The sequence below is a fragment of the Macrotis lagotis genome, chromosome X (genome assembly GCF_037893015.1).
Source record: "Macrotis lagotis isolate mMagLag1 chromosome X, bilby.v1.9.chrom.fasta, whole genome shotgun sequence".
NCBI classification, from domain to species: Eukaryota; Metazoa; Chordata; class Mammalia; order Peramelemorphia; family Peramelidae; genus Macrotis; species Macrotis lagotis.
The window spans coordinates 681,681,502-681,707,228 of NC_133666.1; the positions used below are offsets into that span (position 1 = coordinate 681,681,502).

A 25,727-nucleotide genomic window follows, 5' to 3' on the forward strand; every position below is an offset into this window, starting at 1 on the left:
TCTGAATTTTTTAACCTTGTTTCAAAATAGTGTGTTAGTCATTAAATAACTAGCCAATGAACTTGACTGGTATCTCACTTTTAACAATCTTCTCTAAAGTGTGGAATTTACTATCTGGCTTATGCACCTGAACCTCTTTTTAGACAAGAACAAGTTAGAAGATGGTTTGCCAAACAAAGATGATCCTGTGACATGGACCCTAAAGAAACACACTCAAGGAAGGCTCCAGTGTAATATTAGAAGAAATTCTGCATGTAATAAAACTGTCCTATTTCAAACATCCCCAACAAAATTGAATTTTTTTCTTGTTTAGAGACACATAAAGGAAAAAAATATTTCAATTCTACCTTCCTGTTAAGAATTATAGATATCAGAAAATGAGAAACTAAATAGAATTCGTTCTTCTAGGGTATCTGCAGAGGCATATTAAGGCTCAAGAAAGCCATAGATCCTTCTAACTACCATAAGACTTATGACTATATCTTCAAATACCATATCCAGTTAAAAAACCAGCCAAGAAAGGAGCATCATCAAATCAAAACATGGATTTCTTAAGTGTCTAAGTCTTTCCTAACACTGGGGAAAAAACCTCCATTTCTTTTGGTATGGCACCCTTTTCTGTCAATGATCCCTGCAAGGATTTTTTTAGTTTGAGTATAGGCTACTCTATGGAGGTACCCATCAGATTTTGTAAAACCTCATAATAAATTAAAAAAGGGCATTCTTTCCTAAAAATAAGTATTTGGTCCCATGCAGCTGAATCAATTATCACACTTGAAATTTCACACAATTCTCCCAATCTACCTTAAAATTACATTGATTTGTATCTTCCATGATGTTCTAGAATGCCTAACAATATTCTTATTAATCTTTATTTTCCAGATCCTAATTTTAAACACAGCTCTTTCAAAGTATAAATTCTGATCTATAATCCTCAATGCATACATATTGAGGCTTCACCACCCCCCCATATCATACATCTTTTCCCATTTTGCCTTTGCTCTGTCCTCCTCTTCTGTTCTAGTACAGAGCTTCTACATACCCTCTCAGTACATTTCAATCCAGACCTACTACACAGTCAACCTACCTACATTTTAGTTTTATAGAAAACTGTGCAGAACCAACACAGCTAGCAAAGTCAGAATGTCAATTTTTTCAACATAAATTTTAAACCAAGAGTTCAATAATAAAAACATCTTCTTTTTCAACTTCAAGCATTGTTATTGCTCTTATTTTGGGGTCTAATGCCTCATTTTTATATCAGGCTAAAAATCTTCTCAGGAACACCATCAAAATAGCGTTAAGGAAGAAACCATTTAGAAACAATTCCCAAATCCCTTTTGATTAATATCTAGACTACTTACATTCCTAATTCAGAGCAAAGAGAGGTTGAAAGCTATCAGGAGAAAACCAAATTTGGTTCACTTCACCATCGGGCAACACCTAATTACCAAAAGCTATCCTAATACCAAGAAGTGAGAGACCCAGGAAGTCTATGTAGTAACACTAACAGTAGCCATGTAAAAATCCTTGCTGAGAATTAAGCGGTGGTTCAAAAAGCAAGCTGTCCATATATCAAAAGGAATCGAATTGCTCTGCTCAGCTACCAGATCAGCTGAAGCCCCTGCATTTCTGATCAATCCTCTGATGCTGGAGATGAGGGCAGCGCATTAATGCATTGCTCATTAGCTCTTCCAGCCACAGATAAGGACCTACCAGGTCAAGGGGGTTCTACCATGACAGCTATACTTCCATTTTTCTCGCCTTGGTTTTTTTTCCCTGAAATGCAGAGATGCCCAATTTTCTGTGAATCTATGATTGTTCACATTGCCTTTCGGTGGCTCTCTTTTACGCAGGCTTCTGCCAGACCCCAGAGAAGATTGCCCGTTGAGGGAAGCTCGCTCCCTGAATTGGTGACCTAGAGAATGGTGGGGTTCGTGTCCTTGGAACCTTGGTCAGACCCCTTACATCTCTAGTGGAGTGGTCCTCCCTCTCCAAATCTTGTCTCTAACAGTAACAAGTGGGCTTGATGATGCCGGCTTCCTAGGGCTCTCCAGCAGAGCAGAGCAGAGCAGAGGCAGCCACCACCCCCAGCTCCCATGGAAAAGGAGCTCTCTGCTCCTCTAAGGGCTCCGCACTCCCTGCCAGTAAAAAACCCAGGCTGGTCAGCTCTTCCCTGGTGAAAAGCAGAGTCTAGAAACTAACTCAGAGTAACCACAACACAATATTCTAACATTCATTGGGGGACCAGGTATCGACCTCTGAAATACAATTACATAAAAATATTCAACATGCAATCCAGGGAGGCAAAGCGAGGGAGATCCGGCAGCCCCCTTCCTGCAGACGACATGCTAGTTCACAGACGCCCCCCCACCCCCCCTTGACTCGCAGTCCCTCAGACCTGATTTTTTCCGTCTATCCAGTTCCCATGAATGACAATCTCCACTTACTCTGCTCTACCAAGGATCCCAAGTGCTTTGCTGAATGAAAACCCCACAAAAGGCAGATCTTCACCAGAGAAACCTCCGGGGTTCAACTGGCCAGGAAAAGGTAAAGCCCGCGAATTCCTCTCCGGTTCATCAAAATTAGAGGTGTCATCATCAGACTTGAGGGTGGGAACGAAGGGGGGAGGAGCTGATGAAAAACAAAAAAGGAAAAAAAATCAGTCTCATGCAGTGCCACTCTTTGATGGCACGGGGTCCTGCTCCTGCTGCGCTCTCCCTGGCACTGCAGCTCCTGCCTTTCATCTCACTCGCACAAGCAGCCGCTGCCACCACCGCTCTCCGCCAGGATTACAGCAACAAGAGCTTAACCTCTTCTGTGCCAACATGGCTACCACTCTGCAGCCCATCTTCCACGAGTCCCACCGAATCCTCGGCTGAGCCAGGTGAGGCCCCTCCAGAGGCCCAAGGCACAGGCTCTCCTGAGCTAACCCAGGCAAGCCACTTGTGCCCCATCTCTCTAGAATCTGCTAGGAAGCCCCCCGGGCCGAGCCCCCCACTGGGACGTCTGCTCTGGTCCTGCCCCCGGCAGCGGGGACGGTCCAAACCTAGTCCTCCCGTGTCCGGGGCATCCGTTCTGGCTGTGGCCCCCGAAAACCGGGCTGTTGTCAAGAGCCGCAGGCAGTAAATCTTCCTAGGTGGCGGAGCCCGAGGGAAGGGGCGCGGGGCTCCCCCTGGGTCCCGGGGGCTGCCAACTCTTCACGGGACAGCACTGCAGTCCGGCTCGCGGGAGACCCTCGGAACTGGGTGCCAGCTCCCGGCTCCTGTCCCGGCCTCCGCCCCCCACCCCACCCCCAGGCCACTGCAGCGAGATGAATGAAGTTCTCCCCGGGAAGCGGCCCCGCAGCTCAGCCCTACCTCTCGGCCGCTACATCTCCTCCGCTTCGGGCCGCGGGGCCAGCTCCCGGGCCGGGCCCCGGCTCACGGAGCATGGCTGGGGCGGGCCGCGGAGGCCGGGGGCGGCCGGGCCGGCCCGCACTGCAGGCTCCCCGCTCCCCACTCCGGGCATGCTCCGGCTCCCCTACCTGCCCGCATCCATGGCAGATGCTCAGGCTTCGCGGACTGACAGCAGCAGAATGAGTCACGGCCAAGGCGAGGCCGCTCCCGGCCCGGCTCCCTTAACCCCTTGGGCTCCGGGGGCCGGGGAGCAGCGGCCGCCGGAGCGGGGAGGGAGGCGGGCGCCCGCCCGCGGGGGGCTCGGGCCGGCAAGGAGGGGAGCGAGAAGAGGCAAGCCCGGAAGATGACGGAAGACTCCAAGTTTCCTCCGGAGAACTGAAATCTTTACTTCTGGCTGTGAAAAGCGACTTGTTTTTAGAGGCAGGAGTGACTTTTTCTCAGATTGCCAAACTGGAAAGGAACATTCTTATGCCGGCTCCCCTCCTCCTGATCCTACACAGCCAGCAACATCCTTTCCAAAACAAAAATCCAACCTGGCTCTCCCAAACACACTGTGAAAGCAGGAGGAAATAAGAGGGAAAGGGTAAAAGGAGATGAGAATATGCCAGTGGGCCCCAGGAAGATTTCCTGAGACAAGTCCTTTTCAGTGTTAACCACCCACCAGGAGGGAGGAGCCTTGGAAAATGGTCCCTGTGTAGTGTTTGTTTTAGAGAGAGTAAAACAAATCTATAGGCATAAACAGCTAGTTATTTTATTAATTGTATCGTTCCCACCGAGTTCTATCTTCCTTTTTCCTAATTTAAGCTGTTCTCTTCCAGAGATAAAAAGAATCCCACTCCTAAGTGGAGAGTTTTCACCCAGGGAAAGATTCACCTTTAGTAAAATTACAGGTTAGAAATTCATTACTGAAAAAACAATTCTAGTACTATAAGCCAGCTTCATGTAGGCAAGCTCAGTAAATGACTCAGTAAATCTTCAAGGTAAGAACAAGAGGAAGCAGCAGATACCAAATAAACCCTCTAAGCTCTTCCTCTTACAAAAGGAATTTAGCGACACACAGGGTCAGAGAAATGCAGAGGACAAGGCCAGGCAGAGGGGAACCAGGTGAAAGAAAGAACTGAGGACCGCAGTGAGATGATCTGAGGTCCAGGGCGCCCCAGGAGCTGAGAGCCAGAGGCAGAGACCCGTGGCCTTGCTGTCCAAAGTACACATCGAAGAGAGGGAACAGATCCCACTGATGGTCAGTCATCCAGTCATTCTGAAGACCTCCATGGAGGGGAACCCACCATCTCTGTAGATAATCCAGTTCTACTTCCAGACAGCTCCAATGGAGCATCTCCTGATCTCAAACCTCATCTGGCCTTTTGCAGCCTCTACCCACTGAATCTGGGCCCCTGGGCCCCAATAAGGTCAATCACATCCCTCCTTCAGGCACAGACCCTTCCATTCCTTCAAAATTCTCACATACCCAGAGTCTTCTCTTCTCCTGCCTTAATGTCCACAGTCCCTTCAACGGATCCATAAGTGTCATAGCTCAAGGTCCTTGACCAGTCTCTGGAAATATTTTTCTTCAATGATATCAACTGACTCTTTAAAATTTAAACTTTTAAATTACTTTGCTTTTTTCAAATTAACATTTATTTTCTCTTCTTTCCAATTCTACCTTCCCATCAGGAGGAAGAAGGAAAGGGAGAGAGGGGGCAAACAGGAAAGAGGAAATTTATAGTAAAGATGCAGTTAAAAAAAATGCAGGGGGCAGCTAGGTGGCGTAGTGGATAAAGCACCAGCCCTGGAGTCAGGAGTACCTGGGTTCAAATCCGATCTCAGACACTTAATAATTACCTAGGTGTGTGGCCTTGGGCAAGCCACTTAACCCCGTTTGCCTTGCAAAAAAAAAAACCTAAAAAAAATGCAGGGGCAGCTAAGGTGACACAGTAGATAGAGCACCAGTCCTGTAGTCAGGAGGACCTAAGTTCAGGTCCAGTCTCAAACACTTAGTAATTGCTCTCTTGCTAAGCACCAGGTAACATGGCTTTTCATTGGTCCTCTAGAACCCTTTCTGTTCACTGCATGTGTAGCACAAGTCTTGGTCTTGACAATGCTGAATTGTATAAAGTGATCTGGTTCTGCTCATTTCACTCTGCATCCATTGACACAAGTCTTCCCAGGTTTCTCTGAAACTCCCTTACATCATTTCCAACTGCATTTAGCATTCCATTATTTTCATATACCATAATTTTTTGAAAATTCCTCAAATGATAATTAGTTTCCATTTTTTGCCATCATAAAAGAAGGGAAGGAAGAAAACAGGTATTTTTTAAGTCACTATTCGGCACTGTGCTAAGTACTTTACAAATATCTCACTGGATCCTCACAACAAGCCTGCAAGGGAAGTGTTAGTATTATTATCCCAATTTTACAAGGAAGGAAACTGAGGCAGCAGCTAAGACACTTTCTCAGAGTTACATAGCTAGTGATGTTTGAGGCCACATTTGAATCCAGGTTTTCCTGACTCCAATTGCCTCAAAAATAGCAGCTCTAAATGTTTTTGTTTTTGTTTTTACAATATAGGGTCTTCTTTTTCTTTAAACTCTCTTGGTACAAGCTCAAAGTGGTTATCACCTGCAAAAAAGGTAACTTTGGGGGTGTAGTTCCAGATTGCTTTCCAAAATATCTAAAGCAATCGGTGCGCCAATTTTCCTGCTGCTCTCCAATATTTGTCATTTTTGCCAATCTGGGCATGAGATGAAACCTCATCGTTACTTTCATTTGAATTTATGAAATTATTAGTGATTTGTAGCTTTTTCTACTATATAGTTGTTGATGGCCTAGATCTCTTGTTTTGAAAACTTTACGTTCATGTCCTTCAACTAATTATAAAAGGGGAAATGGCCCTTAGTCTTATAAATTTGAATCCATTCCTTACATATCTTGGAAATAAGATCTTCAGAGAAATTTAAGGGAAGGATTTTTCCAAGTTAATTTTTTCTCTTCAAATTTAAGCCATGGTGGTTTAAAACAGAGTAGGGGTAGAGATTAAAGAGAACTTTAATTTTATGCAATCTGTGTACACAACCTAATATATCAAAGTAAGTACATCTTTTATATGTGTGTGTATGTGTATATATACATATATATAAAACATTTTAAAATTTATTTATTTTGAATTTTTATAATTTTTCACCTAATCTTGCTTCCCTCCCCCCATCCCCCACAGAAGGCAGTCTGTTCGTCTTTACATTGTTTCCATGGTATACATTGATCTAATTTGAATGTGATGAGAGAAAAATCATATCCTTAAGGGAAAAAAATGAAGTATAAGAGCAAAATTACATAATAAGATAACAAGTTGGTTTTGTTTTTTAATTAAAGGTAATAGTCTTTGGTCTTTGTTCAAACTCCACAATTCTTTCTCTGGATACAGATGGGATTCTCCATCACAGATATCCCAAAATTGTGCCTGATTGTTGCACTGATGGAATGAGCAAGTCCATCAAAGTTGAGCATCACCCCCATGTTGCTGCTGTTAGGGTGTACAATGTTCTTCTGGTTCTGCTCATCTCGCTAAGCATCAGTTCGTGCAAATTCTTCCAGGCTTCCCTGAATTCCCATCCCTCCTGGTTTCCAATAGAAAAATAGTATTCCAGGGGAGGCTAGGTGGCACAGTGGATAAAGCACCGGCCCTGGAGTCAGGAGTACCTGGGTTCAAATACAGTCTCAGACACTTAATAATCACCTAGCCGTGTGGCCTTGGGCAAGCCACTTAAACCCATTTGCCTTGCAAAAAAAAAAAAAGAAAGAAAGAAAGAAAGAAAGAAAGAAAGAAAGAAAGAAAGAAAGAAAGAAAGAAAGAAAGAAAGAAAGAAAGAAAGAAAGAAAGAAAGAAAGAAAGAAAAAAAAGAAAGAAAGAAAGAAAGAAAGAAAGAAAGAAAGAAAAATAGTATTCCATGACATACATATACCACAGTTTGTTAAGCCATTCCCCAACTGATGGACATTCACTCAATTTCTAATTCTTTGCCACCATAAACAGGGATGATATGAATATTTTTGTACAAGTGATGTTTTTACCCTTTTTCATGATCTCTTCTGGGTAGAGACCCAGTAGTGGTATTGCTGGATCAAAGAATGTGCATATTTTTGTTGCCCTTTGGGCGTAATTCCAAATTGCTCTCCAAAAAGGCTGGATGAGTTCACAGCTCCATCAACAATGTAATAGTGTCCCAGATTTCCCACATCACTGCCAACAATGATCATTGTCCTTTCTGGTTATATTGGCCAGGCTGAAAGGTGTGAGGTGGTACCTCAGAGATGCTTCAATTTGCATTTCTCTAATAAGTAGTGATTTAGAGCAATTTTTCGCTTGACTATGGATCGCTTTAATTTTCTCATCTATAAACTGCCTTTGCAGATCCTTTGACCATTTGTCAATTGGAGAATGGCTTGTTTTTATAAAAATTTGACTCAGTTTTCGGTATAATCAAAGTACATCTTAAAGCACAGTGCCCAAAATGGAAAATAACATTCCAAATACAGTTCAGAGACTATCACTTCTGTATTCCTGGAAATTATGACCGTCTCTTAATGTAGTCCAAGATACCACTATCTGTTTTGGCTGCCATACCACATTGTTGACTCACATTAAACTTGCAGTCCATTAAAAAAAAAAAACTAGTTCTTTTTTAGTTTGTTCTCAAAACAGTGGCTATCTACCCATGCTTGCCCACAACATAGTCTGGTGAAGTTAACCTTTTTTGAACCTAAGTACATCACATTTATCCCTAATGAATCTCTGTTTAGATTCAGCCAAATGCTGTGCCTGTCAAGTTCTTTTTGCTTCCGATCCCATCATCTGCTGTGTGAGCAAAGATCTGCGTTTGAATACCTGTTAGCATGTAACTAGACCTGACAACCTCTATGGTCCTCACCAGCTTTAAACCGCTGGTCCTATTGCTCCTGGCTCTATGACTTCTGCAGTTCTGACAAGCATCCTTAATCCCAAGTCTCTGACAAACATTAGACATCACAGTGTTCAACAAAGATTCCTCAGGTATTCCGTCAGAGACCTCCCTGCAATGTTGTCATGGAACCATTAACCTTTTGAGTCCAGAAACTCAACCATTCTAAATCTATCTGACTGTATATTTTTAACTCTGTAGCATTCTATTTTCTACAGTAGAAATATTATTTTCAAAAGATTGGCTAAAGATTTAGGTGAACTATGTTCATATTATTCCCCTCAATTACAAGTTTAGTAATTCTATCAAATAAGGAACTAAGGTGAGTCTGTCAGGATCTGTTCTAGAAGGCATGTAATCACTACTTTTCTATCTATTATGAAAATCATCTCCTTAATAATCTGTTACAGAATTTTTCCAGGAATTAAGGTCAAGCTGACTGGTCTGTAGTTTAGTCTGTTCTCTTCTCTATTTAAAAAATAAGGACATTCTCCTGTCCTCAACCTTGTGATATTACTCTTATTTTCCATGATCTTTCTCTTGAGCTGAAACATAATAAGAGACTATTTCAGTCCCTTATTTTAACTCTGTGTATATCTTTATGCTTCAAGGTGTGTTTCCTATAAACAGCATATTGTTCTGGTTTCTAATTCACTGTTTTCTTCTGTTTTGCGGGTGAGTTCATTCCATTCACATTCACAATTATGTTCACTGTGTATTTCCTTCCAAGCTAATCTTTTTTTTCCCTGTCCCTTCTTTAAGAGTCTGTTTTGTTTGTTTAATACCCCCTTAATGCACTGTCCTCTTAATCCCCACTTTCCTTTAACACCTTTCCTTCCTATATTCCAGTTATATTACATACATTTCTTTATTCATCTATGTGTATATGCATTTTTCTTTTTGATCCTGATCCCATTAGAGTGAGGTTCAGTGTATTCAGTTTGTCTCTCACTACCACCCCCCCATCCTTGATGAATAAACTCCTGTTTTGTACCTTATTTAGGTGCTAATTTTCCCCATTCTTCTTTCCCCTACTATACTTTGCCAGTATTTTCTTCTTCCCTGTACTTTTCCAGTCTTTTTTGATTTTTGCAAGGCAATGGGGTTAAGTGGCTTGCCCAAGACCACACAGCTAGGTAATTATTAAGTGTCTGAGGCTGGATTTGAACTCAGGCACTCCTGACTCCAAGGCCAGTGCTCTATCCACTGCACCACCTAGCTGCCCCCTCCATTCTTTTTCTGAGATCATGAAAACATAATAAATCACTGCCAGTTCTTTATCTAATAGACATCCTCTCAACCCCTAAAAATGACAGAATTCTAAGGTACAGCATGTATCATTTCCCCATATAAAAATTTCATTTTTATTAATTTTATTTAGTCCCACATGACTATGTGCTCATTTTTGCCTTTTTATGATCCTCTTGGCACTGTGCTTTTTTATGTCAAATTTCTATATTCTTTTGATCAGGAATATTCAGAAGTCTTTTATTTTGTTAAATATCCACTTTTCTTTCCCCTCTAGGATTATACTGTTTTACTGAGTAGGCTATTCTAGTAGACCTAGATCCTTTGCCTTTGGAAACATCATATTCTAAGGTCCACTCCTTTGGAGCACTAGCTACAAATCTTGAGTGATCCTGTTACTGTGGTTTCCTTGTACTTGAATTCTTTCTTTCTATTTGTGGTATTTTCTTCTTCTTCTAAAAGTTCTGGAGGTATTTTTTTTAATATTCCTGGAAATTTTCATTTTGGAGTTTCTTTCTGGAGGACAGAAGTGGATTCTTCCAATTTTTACTTTATCATCTGGTTAAAATTATTTGGGCAGTTTTAAGATTTCATGAAATCTTTGCTCATATCTTTCAATTATTCCAATATTCTTAAACTATCTCAGTCCAATTGGTTTTACAGATCAGTTGTTTTTCCTAGGAGCACATTTCACAGTTTTTACTTTTTTTTAGATTTTTCAAGGAAATGGGGTTAAGTGGCTTGCCCAAGGCCACACGGCTAGGTAATTATTAAGTGTCTGAGGCTGGATTTGAACTCAGGCACTCCTGACTCCAAGGCCAGTGCTCTATCCACTGCGCCACCTAGCCACCCCTGCTTTTACTTTTTTTAAACTTTTGATTTTGTCTTATTATTCCTTGATGTTCACAGAACCTTTAGCTTCAATTTGGCCACTTCTCATTTTCAAAGTTATTTTCTCTAGTAAAATTTTGTACCACTTTTTCAAAGTTTTTAACTTCTCTTTTCATATCTTTCTTCCCAAGCTCTGACTTCTTTTCCCATATAATGCTATACAACCTTCATTCAATTTTTTAATTCTTGCTTTAACTCTTCCAGGAATTTATGTCTGGCTTCTATTCAATGTGCATTTTTCTTTGAGGCTTTGCTTAGAGAAGTTTTCAAGGCATCCTGGTCTGTTTGTGCCATGAGCATCTCTACTGCCAAAACAGTTCTCTCTGGTAGGACTTTTTTGTTTGCTCATTGTTCTCACTTCTTGACTTTTGAACTTTTTATTAGTACTAGTCCCTGCACATATTTCAGGGAGCATGGGGGGGGGGGGGAGGAAGGATGGCCTCAGGCTTCAGCCCTATGTGATATAGATGGGATGTCTGTTCACTTTCCTCTTTGTGTAAGCCATCTGAATTCCTGACCAGGTTTGGGTCTCTAGGCTTCCTTCAGAGTCTCAGTGGCTTGCTACTGGACTCAGTCCCTGTTAGCCCACTAGGAAGCAATGGAGTCCTGAGCAGCTCAACCTCCTCCTCCACTCTAATCTGCCTCTCCAGTCCTGGTTATTCCAATGCAAGCTCACATGCTGGGCTAAAGAAGATTCCAGCTCTGTTCTAGATCAGCGCCATTCAGCAATGTTTCTTCAACTTGTTCCTGGATTAGTATAGAGCTCAAGACAATGCTGTGACTTCTCCTTTCCAACCAAGATCTCTGGTCTAGAACCAGGTGGTAGTCGACAAGTTAGCTGTCAGATGCCACTTATTCCTGAAGCCTGCATTAGTCCAGGATCCCTAAGGATGTTCTGCCCTGGTGCTTCCTGCTTTGGGGCACTGGCTCAACCCCCTTCAGATTTGGGGGGCTGGAAGGCTCCTACCACCATCTCCTGGCTGGACCCCATTCCTAGGATCCACAGACTTTCTCTATCTCCCTAAGCCACCCTAAGCTAAAAAAAATGACTCACTGTGACTTTTTCTTGGTTTTCCCATCAGAATTCAGTTGACCCCATTTTCTAGATTATTGTGGGGAAAGTTTAATAAAGAGCTAGGCTCTTTTCTCATGTTCCTTTCTTCCTCTTTTTCTTTCTTTTCTCCATCTTAACTCCATCTCCTTCCATATCCTTTCAAATATAATTGACAGTAGCTTGGCAATCACTTACTGTAATCTGCAATCTGCTCAATAATCATATACAATTGTAAAAAAATCTATATGCAAGTGAAATACGTTAATGCTTATGATGTCCAAGAGTAATTCTCCTCTTGATTAGACAGAAGTTGTTATTACAAAATCCTATCAAATTTTAAGAGGATTTGACAAAATAAACAAGACTAAAAAACAACTAAAGTAAATTAAAATTTTTAACAGTGCTATGAATGTACAGATTTTTAATTTCTATTTTATTTAAGAAATTGTGCTTTTGGGGTGGGTAGGTGGTTCTAGAGTCAGGAGTACCTGGGTTCAAATCCAGTCTCAGACACTTAATAATTACCTAGCTGTGCGGCCTTGGGCAAGCCACTTAACCCCATTTGCCTTGCAAAAAACCTAAAAAAAAAAAAAACAAAGCAAAAAAAAAGAAATTGTGCTTTTTTAAAGTTTGAATTAGTATGAATGAGATAGCTGATGGATGACCAATGATCTCTGAGTTTTCATCATATTTGTTGAAGACAAACAAGAAGTGGTCTGAAAACAAGAAATTTATGATAGACACGTAGCAGAATTGCCTGACACTAAAAGCTACATTCATAAAAACAAGGGTAATGTGAAATTCTTTTTTCCTGTTTTTCTTTGTTGCTCTTGTTTTATATCAGACATCTGTTTGAAAAGAAAACACCATGTAGTGAATATCACTACATAAAAAGACTATTGTTGTAGTTCATCTTTCATTCCTGAGGACCAAAATGATATCACTATATCAGTCAAGGGACAGAACAATACAAGCTCAGAATGTTCTACCATACATTGGGTACAAATAGTGCACAGGAACATTTGGAGTGGACATGTCTGTAGATTTGTGCATCTCAAGTTTCTTTTGAGCTATTGAAATGTTCATAGAGCACAACACCTTCTTCTATGAGGGCAAGCCATGCCAGGCAATGATCCTTTACCAGTGTGTCCCATGTCTCACAATCAATTTCCAAAGTGATTCAGAAAGACCTTGAGAGTATCCTTGTATTGCTTCTTTGGACTTCCTGTGAGCACTTGCCATGCATGAGTTCTCTGTAAAACAGTCTTTTAAGCAAATGTATGTTTGGCATTCAAACAACATGGCCAGCCCATCAGAATTGCACTCACTGCAACAGAGTTTGAAACTCAATGCCATTCAGCTGGAGAAAGGATCTTATCTTGCCAGGTGATCTTCAGAATCTTCCTAAAATAAGTCAAATGGAAGTGATTCAATTTCCTGGCATAGTGGATAAAGCACCAGTGCTGAAGTCAGGAGGACCCAAGGTCAAATAATGGCTTCAGACACTTATTAGATGTATGATCCTGGGCAAGTCATTTAACCCTGATTGCCTTTCCAGTCATCCTGATTCAGATCTGATCATTGGACCCAGATGGTTCTGGCAAAGAAAGTGAGGCTGATGTGGCAGCAAAGTCCCCCATCACTCAAATCCAATTCCTGTGCTTGTCATGGCATCACCTCCCTGATATCATGGTCTTCTTCAGAATGAAGAACAAATGTCATCATCAAGACACTTGTGGACTGTCCAGGTTCCACAGGCATACAACAAAGAGTTTGGTAGACCTGTGGTTTGGTGTTCAGCCTAATACCAAAGATAGGCTCTTCCCCCAAAGAAGTTCCATTCTACAGGTGAAATCATACAAATATAAGTCATCATGGCCACAAAGGGGTATCTTAGCCATCAAAATTATAGAGATGGTGAGGACCAGAGAGGAAAAGACTGATACACTTCATTCAAAGGTAGAGCTGATTAATTATGGTCCTGAGTTAAAAGACTGAAGGTTTGGAGAAGCTATTGGTAATTGACTGGCAGAAGAGTTTATGGAGAAGTTCCCTGAGAGGAAGTATTACAACATGGATAGGAGCTTTCCGGACAGTGTTCCAAAAGAGGCAAACACACCAATCAAGAGAGTGAAGCCACTGTGATGAAGTTCCTAAAGGAATATGAACTGAAGTATACAGTTTAAGCTTGGAAAGTGGAGACAAGTTAAGGGACTTTATAAATATTTTGCATTTCTAAGATGTATGTCAGAAAAGGACTTGGGAAACAAAGTCATTTTAATAGCTACAGTTAAATTCTTTTCTATAAATTCTTTTTTGTTATTCTGACATTAAATAAAAGATTTTTAAAAGAAGAAATGCAAATAACAATCAAGTTGGAAAAAATTTGGGTTTCCACAATGTTCCTTCACTTCCTTTTTCAATGTCTACATCTGCACTATCCCACTATTCCTGGCATCCGAGACAATGTTCATTTTTGGATTATGAATGAAACATTCAATGACTATTTATTTGGGTTTATTAGGCATTACAGTGTAGCATCCGAACACTCCATGATGATCAGTATAAAATGGCACCTTAGTGAACTGAAGAGTTAATGCATCCCACCAAAGGGTCCATTTTAGTTGCGAAGATTTTGCATAGTATCAAAGTCCTATAAGGAAAAAACTGTCTAAATTTATTCCACATGAGTCATAGAATTTTTTAATCATTCCAAAGTTTACAGATAGTGAAGTTATATTCAAAGCTGCTAAAGTAAAAAAGTATGCATTATATACATAAAGGAATATAAATATTGTTTGATGAGGATAATGAATCTCTGTAGAACTGTCAGGGACAGAGTGTGTGTTCAATAAATATGAAACCAAATATTTTCAATTTCATCTTCTAAAAAGTACTTCTAGCTACCAAGATTTTTACCAACAACCAAAAATATTTAAGTGACTAAAGGTAAGTTATGCAAGGTGCTAAACAAAAGAAATATAAGAACTAAAGCAACTGACATATTTTTAGTTAAAGTCACGGATATGTCATATTTATGACATTAAGCCAGAATAGAATATTAAACTTCTAGATGAACAAAGAGAAAGGTTTATCATACACAGGTCACAGAAAAGCATAGCTTTAGCAAAGGCAATAAAGAGAAATACATAACTTGGATAAAGATCAAAGACAGTGGTCATAGAGGTTTCATGTTCAGATTAGGCAAAGCTAGAAGATACAGAAAATTATTGTGATTACTGCAAGAAGCCTTCATGAAGATGATGCCATTTTTGCCATGCTTCATAACATAAAGGGAAGAGAAACTTGAGAAGTCCAGAATAAGCAGCATATTCCATTCCTAGATCACACATTCTAGTGAAGCTCAGAAGTTGGGTTGGGACATGGAAAACCAAAGAAATGATAAAGAGATATGCATAAAATGAATATGGCACAAGAAAGGGAATAGGAAGAGATATGAGGAAATTGAAATAATCTCAGCTATACTGGTAAAAGGTAAATCTGTATCTGCTCTCAAGAATAGAAAACCAGAGCAAAGGACATTCAAAAAACCCTATTACATAAACTACTGGAGAAGAGACTCTCTATCCAATAACCACTAAAAAGCAGTTTGCTGTAAACAGTTTTAGATTGTATCTTTTACCTTATTCCACAAATTAAGTTCAGGTGGATAAATATAATAAAAAATAATAAAATGTGTATCACTCATAATTAGGAGAAAATTCATAACTAGAAAAAAATGAAAGAAGACCTCAGAAATGGCAAAATAATTATCTCAATTATATAAAATTTGAAAGTTTTCATAAATTATAAAACCAATGCAGATATAATAAAAAATTAATGGACTTTGTGGAAAATGTCTTTGCAAGAAATAGCTCCGATGAAAATGTGACATCCAAGAATGTATAATAAAGACATAAAATAATAATTCCCCCAAAGAAAAACATTCAATGGAGTTGGCCAAAAAATATACAAACTATTAACTTCCAGAAAAGGTGTTCAAAAATCAGTAAGAGAATTTTTTTTTGACTGAGCTACCACTGCATAAAATCAAGCCATCAAAGTTGCTAAAAGAAAAGAAAATTCTAAAAAAAAATTCTACATGGGAGGGGCTATGGAAAAGCAGGCCTAGTAATTCATTGATGATGAATGGAGCTATGACTCTATCTAACCATTCTAGAAAACAACTTGGAATCACTGAAGAAAAGATGCTAAATTGTCCCTACCTCTACATCAAGAAAGTCTTCTATTGAAAAATATATTCCATGAAAGTAACTAACAAAAAGCAAAACTCATTTATACAAAAATATTCCTAGTAGCATTATTTGTGAAAACAACATGCTAAAAACAAAATATGTACCTAACAGCTGAGAAATGGCTGAACAAAGCATTCTATAAGGAGTAATGAATATGAAGAATTCAGAGAAATATGACTTGTGTGAAACTAGAGAATAAAAGATGCAGAAAGAAACAAAAGAACAATACACAAAGATGGAAATTTAATTAAAACCAAATGAAAGACAACAAAACTGGTCAAATATAAGAGTCAGTGGCAATGCCACTTTGTCAAACTTAAAGGAAACGTTCTTCCTTTCTGTTAAACTGATACTTCTCTGGGGCGGGGGCAGGGGGAGAAGAAAATTGCTTTAATACAGGGCTTTGTTAGGGTGTTTGTCTGGAAGTATTTGTGTCTTGAAACATAATGTAACAAACAACAAAATTTTAATAAAAGGACAGGAATTCACTAGAGGTCTGATGAAATGAAATAGCAGGATCAAAACCACAGAAAGACCAAATCATTTTGGCTGGGCTGGCAAGAATAGATTAGAAAGTATTGGTGCTAAAAATCTGATGAGAAGATGTAACAGTTCAGCAAGAAATAACAAGCTCTAATACTAAGGTAGGGGTGATATAGAAAAGGTAGAAACAGGGGCGGCTAGGTGGCACAGTGGATAGAGCACCGGCCCTGGAGTCAGGAGTACCTGAGTTCAGATCCGGCCTCAGACACTTAATAATGACCTAGCTGTGTGGCCCTGGGCAAGCCACTTAACCCCATTTGCCTTACAAAAACCTAAAAAAAGGTAGAAACAGGAAATATTATGCAAAAAAGAAGTTATCAGATTTAGCAACTAATTCAAAAGCAGAAATGAATCAAAAAAAATTGGAGGTTCCTAGTTTAAAATATTGAATAAAGGAATAATGGCATTGACCATAAAGTTGACCATGAAAAAAAGTTTTGCAAGTTTTATAAAAAGCTTCTTCTTCATCAGAGTTAACAAAATTGCCAATTTGAGATATATATGAGACACAGAGCTTCATGGGATTGAGGAAAGGGAGAAAGTCAAAGAAATGACAGATATATTTATACATTATCTAAGTATAGAGAATAGACTCAATGAGAGCAAACTCATGAACAAGGTGACTTGTCAGTTAGAAATAGATTGAAATCATTATCAAACAAGAGACTATAAGCAAAGCAAAAATATGAGTCAAGTAGATCCATTTTCAAATAGATAAATAACTGAATGAAAAATCATTCAAACTCATTGCCCATTTTTTTTTTTAGGTTTTTGCAAGGCAAATGGGGTTAAGTGGCTTGCCCAAGGCCACACAGCTAGGTCATTATTATTAAGTGTCTGAGGCCGGATCTGAACTCAGGTAGTCCTGACTCCAGGGCCGGTGCTCTATCCACTGTGCCACCTAGCCACCTCGAAACTCATAGCTTATTGAAAGGATATCAGGGACCAATTTATACAGTCTGATGGCTGGTCTGTACAATATTATTTTCAAGGGAGTTAAACATAGAGCCACTAATCCATATTTTTGTTTTAAAATATAATATTATCTATGTGTAATTGTATTTTCATTTATTTCACTAAATATTTCCCAATTATATTTAAATCTAATTCTGGCCTGCCCAGTACTGTTGCCATTGGCTGTAATGTTTGATACCTCTGTATTTCAGGACTTAATATAATTTCCTAGACATATTTAATAAAAATCAATATTTGAAAGAGATCATGATAAAGAGCGAAAACATCATGAGTACAAAAATATTCATAGCAGCTCTGTTTGTGGTGGCAAAGAATTGGAAATTGCATGAATGTCCATCAACTGGGGAATTGTTGAACAAACTGCAGTATGTGTACATTATGGAACATTATTTTTCTATTAGAAACCAGGAGGGATGGGAATTCAGAGAAGCTTGGAAGGATTTTCATAAACTGATGCTAAGCAAAATGAGCAGAACCAGAAGAAAATTGTACATCCTAAAAGCAACATGGGAGTGATGATCAACCTTGATGAACTCACTCATTTCATCAGTGCAATAATCAGGAACAATTTTTAGAGTTTCTGTGATGGAGAATAGCATCTGTATCCAGAGAAAGAATTTGAACAAAAGAGTTTGAACAAAGACTAAAGACTATTACCTTTAATTTAAAAAAAATATGTTATATATTTATGTAATTTTGCTCTCTTATATTTTATTTTTTCCTTAAGGGTATGATTTTTCTCTCAACACATTCAATTTTGATCAATGTATAGCTTGGAAACAATGTAAAGACTATCAGTCTTTACATCTGTGGGGGGTGGAAGGAGGGAAGTGAGATTTGGGAAAAATTGTAAAATTCAAAAAGATTTTTTAAAAAATGAATCAGTATTTAAAAAGTCAGTCCTATGCTCTCTATCACATAGTGATTATAGTACTCTCTTCCTTTAATATCATTTCTATTTTTTAAATTTCTCCTTTTTGTACAGCTGAATAATTGTATAGATGATAGATTCTGTATCATTAAAGAATCACATAAGCCAAGAATTGCTAGAGATTTTAGAGATCATTGATGAGTGGTGCATTGGCAGGTATGGCATCAGGAAGACATTAAGTTCAAATCTAGCCTCAGATACTGACTAGCTGACTAGACTGCTATAATAAAAAAAATGCAAATAGACTACTAAAGTTATTCATATAATTAATCCCTGTACACTGAATGACTTAAGTGAAAATAATTTAGTTGAATAAGCCTTAATGTGCTGATTGTTTCTAAGAGATTAGAGAATGATGCTAAACAATGCAATGGCAAAATAAATGCTTCCAGAATAACTCAAATAAATTTAATGGCTTTTAACAGGAAAATAAAACAAATCAACCATTCAGTTTATATCATTTTGTGAAGAATGATTTATGGAAATGCTGCAGATGGAAATATTTGAACATCATCAGGTGGCTTGCAACAAGAAACCATCAAGTCTTTGCCTTCACACTGAATTGCTACTGAAAGAAGCTCATGACCTCATAAAAGTCACTATTCAGATGTTTCATTTAAATGCTGCTCTATTCAGAAGAAATCCTGACTTTTATGATTTCCTACTTTAGATCTTAACAGATATGCATGGATAACTTATCAGTTAGAGAAATGCTGTCCATTTTGTCAGGTTATTTATTTACAATATGGGAAAATTAATAAAGTGGCTAACGTTCTGAAATAATATCATATCACAAGATCTAGAAAGAAGTGATCATAACCACGCCTAATTAGGTACATTTCTAAAATAATGAAATCAGATTTCAGTAATAATAATTTCAAAATTGTTAAATGCCCCCCATTCCTGTTTCCTATCAATTCTGCATGGTTTGAGGCATTCTCTTTGTAGCATCCATGGAATAATGAGAACAGGGCTCTTTCTAATGCTCTTTATCCCACTAAGTAATGACACTGACCACAGACAAGTCCACCCCCTTTTCTGGATTTCCAATTCTTTCTCTATAAAATCAAGAGGTTGGCTTAAACAATCTCTAATGCTCCTTCAATAGTAAAGGTCTATGAATGACTCTTCAATTTTTGTGTGTTTGTTTTTTGCAGCATGTGAGGGTAAATGAATAAATACCATGTTCTGTCTTTTAAAAGGGATAAAGACTGTCAAATAAAAGAAAACACACACACACACGCACACACACACGCACACACACATGCACACACACACACACACACACACACACACACACACACAGAGTCCCTTCAAACTTTGATCACTGTATGATTCTAAAGTGATGGCTTAGATATAGTTCAGCTGACATGTAAAAAAACTAAGTTTCATGTCTGGCCCTGTTCTTTGCAAATATTTTTAATGTCATTTTTATGCAATGAAAGCTATGATATTACCCCCTTTTTTATATTCTTAAAAAAGCAAACCATTTATCTATGTAATTTATGCCAGATTCTCACAGTTAGAACAAGTTCACAAAATATCACTTCACTGATGTTCAGTTAATGACTCAATCTGAAATTTAATGAAAGCAGTTCTACTTACAGTTACGAATGTTATTCCAATCAATTTTTGAGAAAAATGGATGGCAACAAAGACCCTCATAATTCAGCCTTTCTTTTGGTCCACACAGCAGACTTTGAATCAGATCAAGAAATTCACTGCTAACTTTGGGGCTATCTGGGAACTTCAGAAACCGCTGTTTTAAAAGGAAAAAAAAAGTATTAGTAATGATGATTCCATGTATCTTGGCCCTAGCCTTAAGTTAGGACCTTTCATTCAGTCAGGTTTTATGCAAGAAATAGATGCTCTCTGTACCATTCATTTCATAATGGACCAAAAGACATCCTTCCCAAAATAAATGCCCTCTTCATAACACTATTTTTTTTAAACCCAACACTGATAATCACACAGAAAGGATATTTTCATAAGAATGATTTAAGAATAGCTTCCCCAAAACTCCGACATATCAGACATTGTACCTTCTGAAAGAATGGGTGTCTTCTTACAATTATCAAGCATTCAAAAGGCTTTCTAACTTTAACTGCTTTTTTTTTTTCTCTTTCCCAGGTAAAATGCAAAAATTTACTGCCAATAATTCTTTACCTGGAAATTCATGATATTATTAAAAGTTTTTGCTGTGGTTCCCTCAGTAAAAGGTGATCTTCCATAAACCATTTCATAAGCAATGACTCCCAATGACCACCAGTCACATTCAGGCCCATGGAAGCCCTTTCCATCGCCATTCATCACTGTTAGAACTTCTGGTGCCATGTAATCAGGTGTCCCGATAGGAAGCTTGGAGTTCACCTAATGAAACAATTTTTAAAAATTAGCATGTACTCTTGGTGGAATTGTGAACTATTCCAACAATTCTGGAGATCAATTTGGAACTATACCCAAAAGATTATAAAATTGCAACTTATACTCAACAATATCACAACTAGATCTATATCCCAAAGAGATCAAAGAAAGGGAAAAGGACCGATTCGTACAAAAATACTTATAGAAGGTCTTTCTGAGGTGGCAAAGAATTGAAAATCAGTAGAGAAATGGTTAAACAAGTTGTGGTATACGATTATGATGGAATAGTACTGTGCTATAAGAAATGATGAGGGGAAGAGTTTTAGAAAAACCTGAGAAGACCTATATGAACTGATGCAGAGTAAAGTGAGAAGAACTAGGAGAACACTGTACACAGTAAAAGCAATACTTTAAGGATAATCAACTATGAAAGACTAGCTACTCTGATCAAGATGAGGAGCTAAAGATAGTTCTAAAGAACTCATGATGAGGGGTGGCTAGGTGGCGTAGTGGATAAAGCACCAGCCTTGGAGTCAGGAGTACCTGGGTTCAAATCTGGTCTCAGACGCTTAATAATTACCTAGCTGTGTGGCCTTGGGCAAGTCACTTAACCCCATTTGCCTTGCAAAAAAAAATATAAAAAAACCTAAAAAAAAAAAACTTGTGATGAAAAATGCTATTCACCTTCCAGGGAGAGAACATATGAACTTTGAATGCATAATGAAGGATTTTTTTACTTTATTTTTCTTGATCTTTTTTTGCTTTTTCAACATGGCTAATATCTAAATATTTTCATGACATATATATAATTGATATCCTATCTCTTGTCTTCATAAGCAGTGGGGGAGGGGCAAAAAGGAAAGTGAATTTAGAATTCAAAATTGTAATAAATAAATGTTTAGAAAATTATTATATATAACTATTTAACAAAATAAATTAATATATAGTTTTTAAAATTAATGATCATCTCATAATAATCTGTGTAGAAAAACTATTGACTTCAATCTAATTTACTTGTTATCTATTATACTTCCAAACCAAATTCTTCTTTCATTTTATAGTCAAAAAATACAAATTAATCTTATTATTATTCAAACTTTGCCAAGGCAAATAGAATCACAAAGCATCTCAATAAAAATTTTTGACTATACCAGCTTCAATCCAGTCACATCACTAGCATAGTAACAAAAGCAACAATGATTTTTAAAACATAAAAATGCTTTATGTACATGATCTCCAATGGTAGGAACATTTAATTCTGAGAGAGGCAGAATAATTATCACTATTACTTTACAAAAGAGAAAACTGGAACTCTTGAAGAATAGTGATTTAAATGGTACATTTCAAACCCTGGTCTCACTGCCCCAAGAGTAGCAGCCTCACTGCCCCTCCATCATGTTCCACAGACAATGGGGATTTTTACCAGATAATGATTGAACTTCTTATCTTGTTTATGAAAACAAATGATACCAAGCTATCAAGACATAGCTGAATGATCAATCATCACATATTATTGACAAAATGACAAAACACCTGGCACACACTCTGTGTTAACAGGCTTTGAAAATCGCATAACGGAAAGTGATGTCATTATTTTCAATATTCCCACTAGGCTGCCCATATTATCAATCACAAGCAATAAAAAAGATGAACACACACACACAGAGATAAACATTTACTAAAGACAAAACTGTAGAGTCAGAGAAACGTCTCCTCAGACTCCTTTCTGTAACTCTTCTCTCCCTTTCAGTATCTTCTGGCTCTCTAACCTCCTGTCTCTATCATCATGGATATAACTCATTGACACACATATCATTCAGTGTCACCTCAATCTGGCAATCTGCAAATGAATTCTTGGTGTCCTACTAAAAGATGTTCAGAGATCAACACATTTATAGTTTGTATAAACACATCTGAAGGCAAGAGAAACAGTATACTCTGCCGACTTAAAAAATCTGGCCCTAAAGGCAGATGGAGTCATCTTAGGAAGTCAGCCGGGGTCTCTCTGCCAAGCCGCATCCAGATTGACTCTGGGTCTAGTGTTGGCTCCTGGCCTATTCCCAGAAAACACAAAAGGTAAAGGAGACAGGACCTCCTGTTTCTTTCCGGATTCAGAGCCTGTTCAGTTGGGAGACAGCCAGTTCCAGCCTTCCCCTTCCTCAGAGGGCAGACCATTCTTCCATATCCCAGTGACATGGAAGAGATCCAGCAAAGTCCAATTTGAAGAAGTATTCCCTATGGATAATCAGGTCCTCCAGCTGCTCCTATTGACAGAAGACATCCTGCTCTCCTAGAGGAACCCTCCTAAGAAGTGCTCTTGCTGTAGAAGATGCCAGAAGGCAGGACACGGTCACTGCTAAAGAGAAAGATAGCTTGTAGATTCTCCTTGGAGAAGGAAAGACAGGAACAGACAACAGACTATTTTAGCCAATGCCCAAAGGAGAACACCCCATCATTTTACTGGATTCTCAATCCTACCACTCAGTGGGATTCACAATGAACAGAAAGAAAAAGAGCATTGGGAATCTCACTGCCCCTTATGTGCACATACCACAGAGGGAAAAAAAGCCTGACAAGATTCCCCAAATGAAGTTCACATGGACCTTTGTAAGAAAGAAGGTTTAGAAGACTCAAAGTCGTACTTCATGAATACTTTCTTCAGGAAGAAAGTAAGGAGGTGGTAGATGGAGGAATGACTATCCCACCTCTGACATGGATCGGGTCAACCCCAAGGAGGTGCCTTCTCCCCTTCTCCTCTGGAGCCCTCTGGGGTCAGTGGCCAGAGAGGATCAGGATGCCTGGATAGCTTTCCCAGGTATCTCCAGCAGAGATGCCAGATCCTGAGTTTGGCATCAGAGCCTTGGCAAAGTGTCCTCCATAGAAAAGCTCTTCTGGCTATGGGTGTCAGTAGCCTCTTCAGAATCAGCTGTTTACAATCAGGTCATTCACTGGTCAAAAGGAGGATCCCAGACCAGAGATGGAAGGGGCTTTCAGGGTCATCTAATCTAACTCCTTCACTTTTTGATGAAGAAATTGAGGCCCATAGAGTTTCAGTTGCTTATAATGTCTGTGAATGGGAGAGTTAAGATTTGAACCCAGGTCCTGACTTTAAGTTCAGTGCCCCAAGTTCTTTACTCTTTGTTTTTCTAACTATTTACTTAACTGGGATAATCAAATTCTATCTCCTTTTCCAAACTCTCTCCATTCTTCTTAGCCCTTGACCTTCTCCCCTTCAACCCTCTCTCATTGAAGACAAAAGAAAAGTCTAGACCTGGAAATTTCCACCTTTGAATTTTCCTCAATTTCCCCCAAACTTCTGCAAATCAGTGAAAGTCTCCTTCAGAATCTCCTCCTCCCTGTTGAGCTCCTTTTGCCTCTCTCCATCACTCACTAGCAGAGGCTGGAGGACCAGCCTGGGGCATTCTGGGGACCAGGTTGGATGATTTCTCAGTTCTGTTCCAATTCTATCATTGCAAGAAAAGCTCTACAATAAAAATCGGACCTAAATTGTGACCTCAGCTCACTGCAGCTGACTTCTATCATTTTGCTGAGTGTCATTCCTACCTCCTCCTACAGCACTTTGGAGACTGAGGCACAGAGTGCAAATGATGAAGTCTGCTGCCATCACTGCTAGGCAGAGATCACCGGAGGAACACTGCCAGAGTAGTTTCATTTTGCATGTATCTGTTGCCATCCTGCTAGTTTTATCTATAAATGCTCTTGGGATAATATGCTTTACTCTCCTCCACAGGCTCACTCTCAGATTACCAGCTTTTTGTTTGTTTTTTTAAAAAAATATGAAACTTTAGACATTTAATAAGGATAAAATGTAGAATCCTAAATGAATCTAAGAACTCAAATGCTCAAGCCCAGAGTGGACAAACACCAGAGAATGACAAACTCAATACCAATTAGCCAAGAGACCCAGAAGAAGGGAGACCCTGAATCCACTGTCTGGGTCCTGGGGGGGGCCCCAGCTGGAGAGCCTTGCTAAGTGGTGAGCAGACATTTCAGGAAGTAGGTTGCCTGGAACTCTTCAGCAGAAGCTTATTTTCTGTGGGTTGAGATGCTGAAGGCATTCCTGCTCAGCTGTGGACTAGACTAGATCACAGCTGTGGATTCTTCCAGGTCAGATTCTTTCACTGCCTGGTACAATAGTCCAACAACCCTGTACATCTACAGTCCCCAGAGCAGCTCCATCATCCCACCTTCCCTTCATGCTTGCAATCATCTGTTATCCCCCTCCAAGTTTTGTAACCCTACTATCATCATAGGAAGTTTATTTCAATTTTCAAAAATAAAATCTTATTGATCTTTTGTTTTCATTTTATCTGCTGGGAGAAATGATTATGAAATAACCTGGGGAGATCCAGGATTTTTTCCTTGTTTTTCCTATTTCCTCATTTAAAGTCCAGTTTTTCAAGGAAACCCAGACTTTGCCCAAAATTTTACCAGACTTAGACCATCTTATCTGGGTGGGGTTATTGCACCAAGTCCCAGAATACTACAGGGATTTCTCAGAGATCCAAAATTAATAAAAGCTATCAGCCTAGTATCCACACAGAAAAATATAACAAATGAACAAAAGCTATCCATACTATGACATGCAGGTGGATGGCTAGTCCACTGAGCTAGTACAATAGTAAACATATGTGTGTATGTATGTATGTATGTATGTATGTCTATATAGATAGATATGACAAGCACTACATATTAATTACATTTGGTGAAATGTATAGTGTTTTCAATAATTCTAAAATGCTCACTGAACACAAAAAAATACATTCTAACATCAATATTCTTCTGATGATTTCAAAGGCTTAAATCATGGGATATCATATTCTCCAAAGAATCCAAACTCCAAATGCCCCCAAAAGCACAGGAAACTTATATACATAAGTGGATGAGGCAAGCAAGAAAAAGTGCAAAAGAGATCATTAAGAAAAGAATATAAGAAAGAAGAGAGCAGATTCATAATGTAGCAAAATATGAGAAATACAAGATAAACAGTCTAAATACTGAACTAGTAACTATGAGAGGTTAAAAGGCCAAATGGTGGGTAGAATAAGTGCCCTGGAGACAAGAAGACCTGAGTTCCAATCCGACCCA

At 38.9% G+C, this 25,727-nt stretch overlaps 1 protein-coding gene across 6 annotated transcripts in view; it reads right to left on the reverse strand.

Annotated features, from left to right (window-relative positions):
• The window catches only part of CIT (citron rho-interacting serine/threonine kinase), a 116,481-nt gene extending 90,761 nt beyond the window's left edge, over positions 1–25,720 (reverse strand). For 5 of the 6 annotated variants that reach the window (XM_074205977.1, XM_074205973.1, XM_074205972.1 and 2 more), the window contains exons 1-4: positions 22,711–25,720; positions 20,421–20,624; positions 19,860–20,013; positions 2,451–2,634 (exon numbers count right to left, since the gene is read on the reverse strand). In XM_074205977.1, the coding sequence (XP_074062078.1) occupies positions 2,451–2,634; positions 19,860–20,013; positions 20,421–20,588 (506 nt within the window). In that variant the 5' untranslated portion in view covers positions 20,589–20,624; positions 22,711–25,720. Of the gene's footprint in view, positions 1–2,450; positions 2,635–19,859; positions 20,014–20,420; positions 20,625–22,710 lie in introns of those variants that run through there. The other variant, XM_074205978.1, reaches the window with a different exon arrangement.
• Positions 25,721–25,727: the final 7 nt, after the last annotated feature.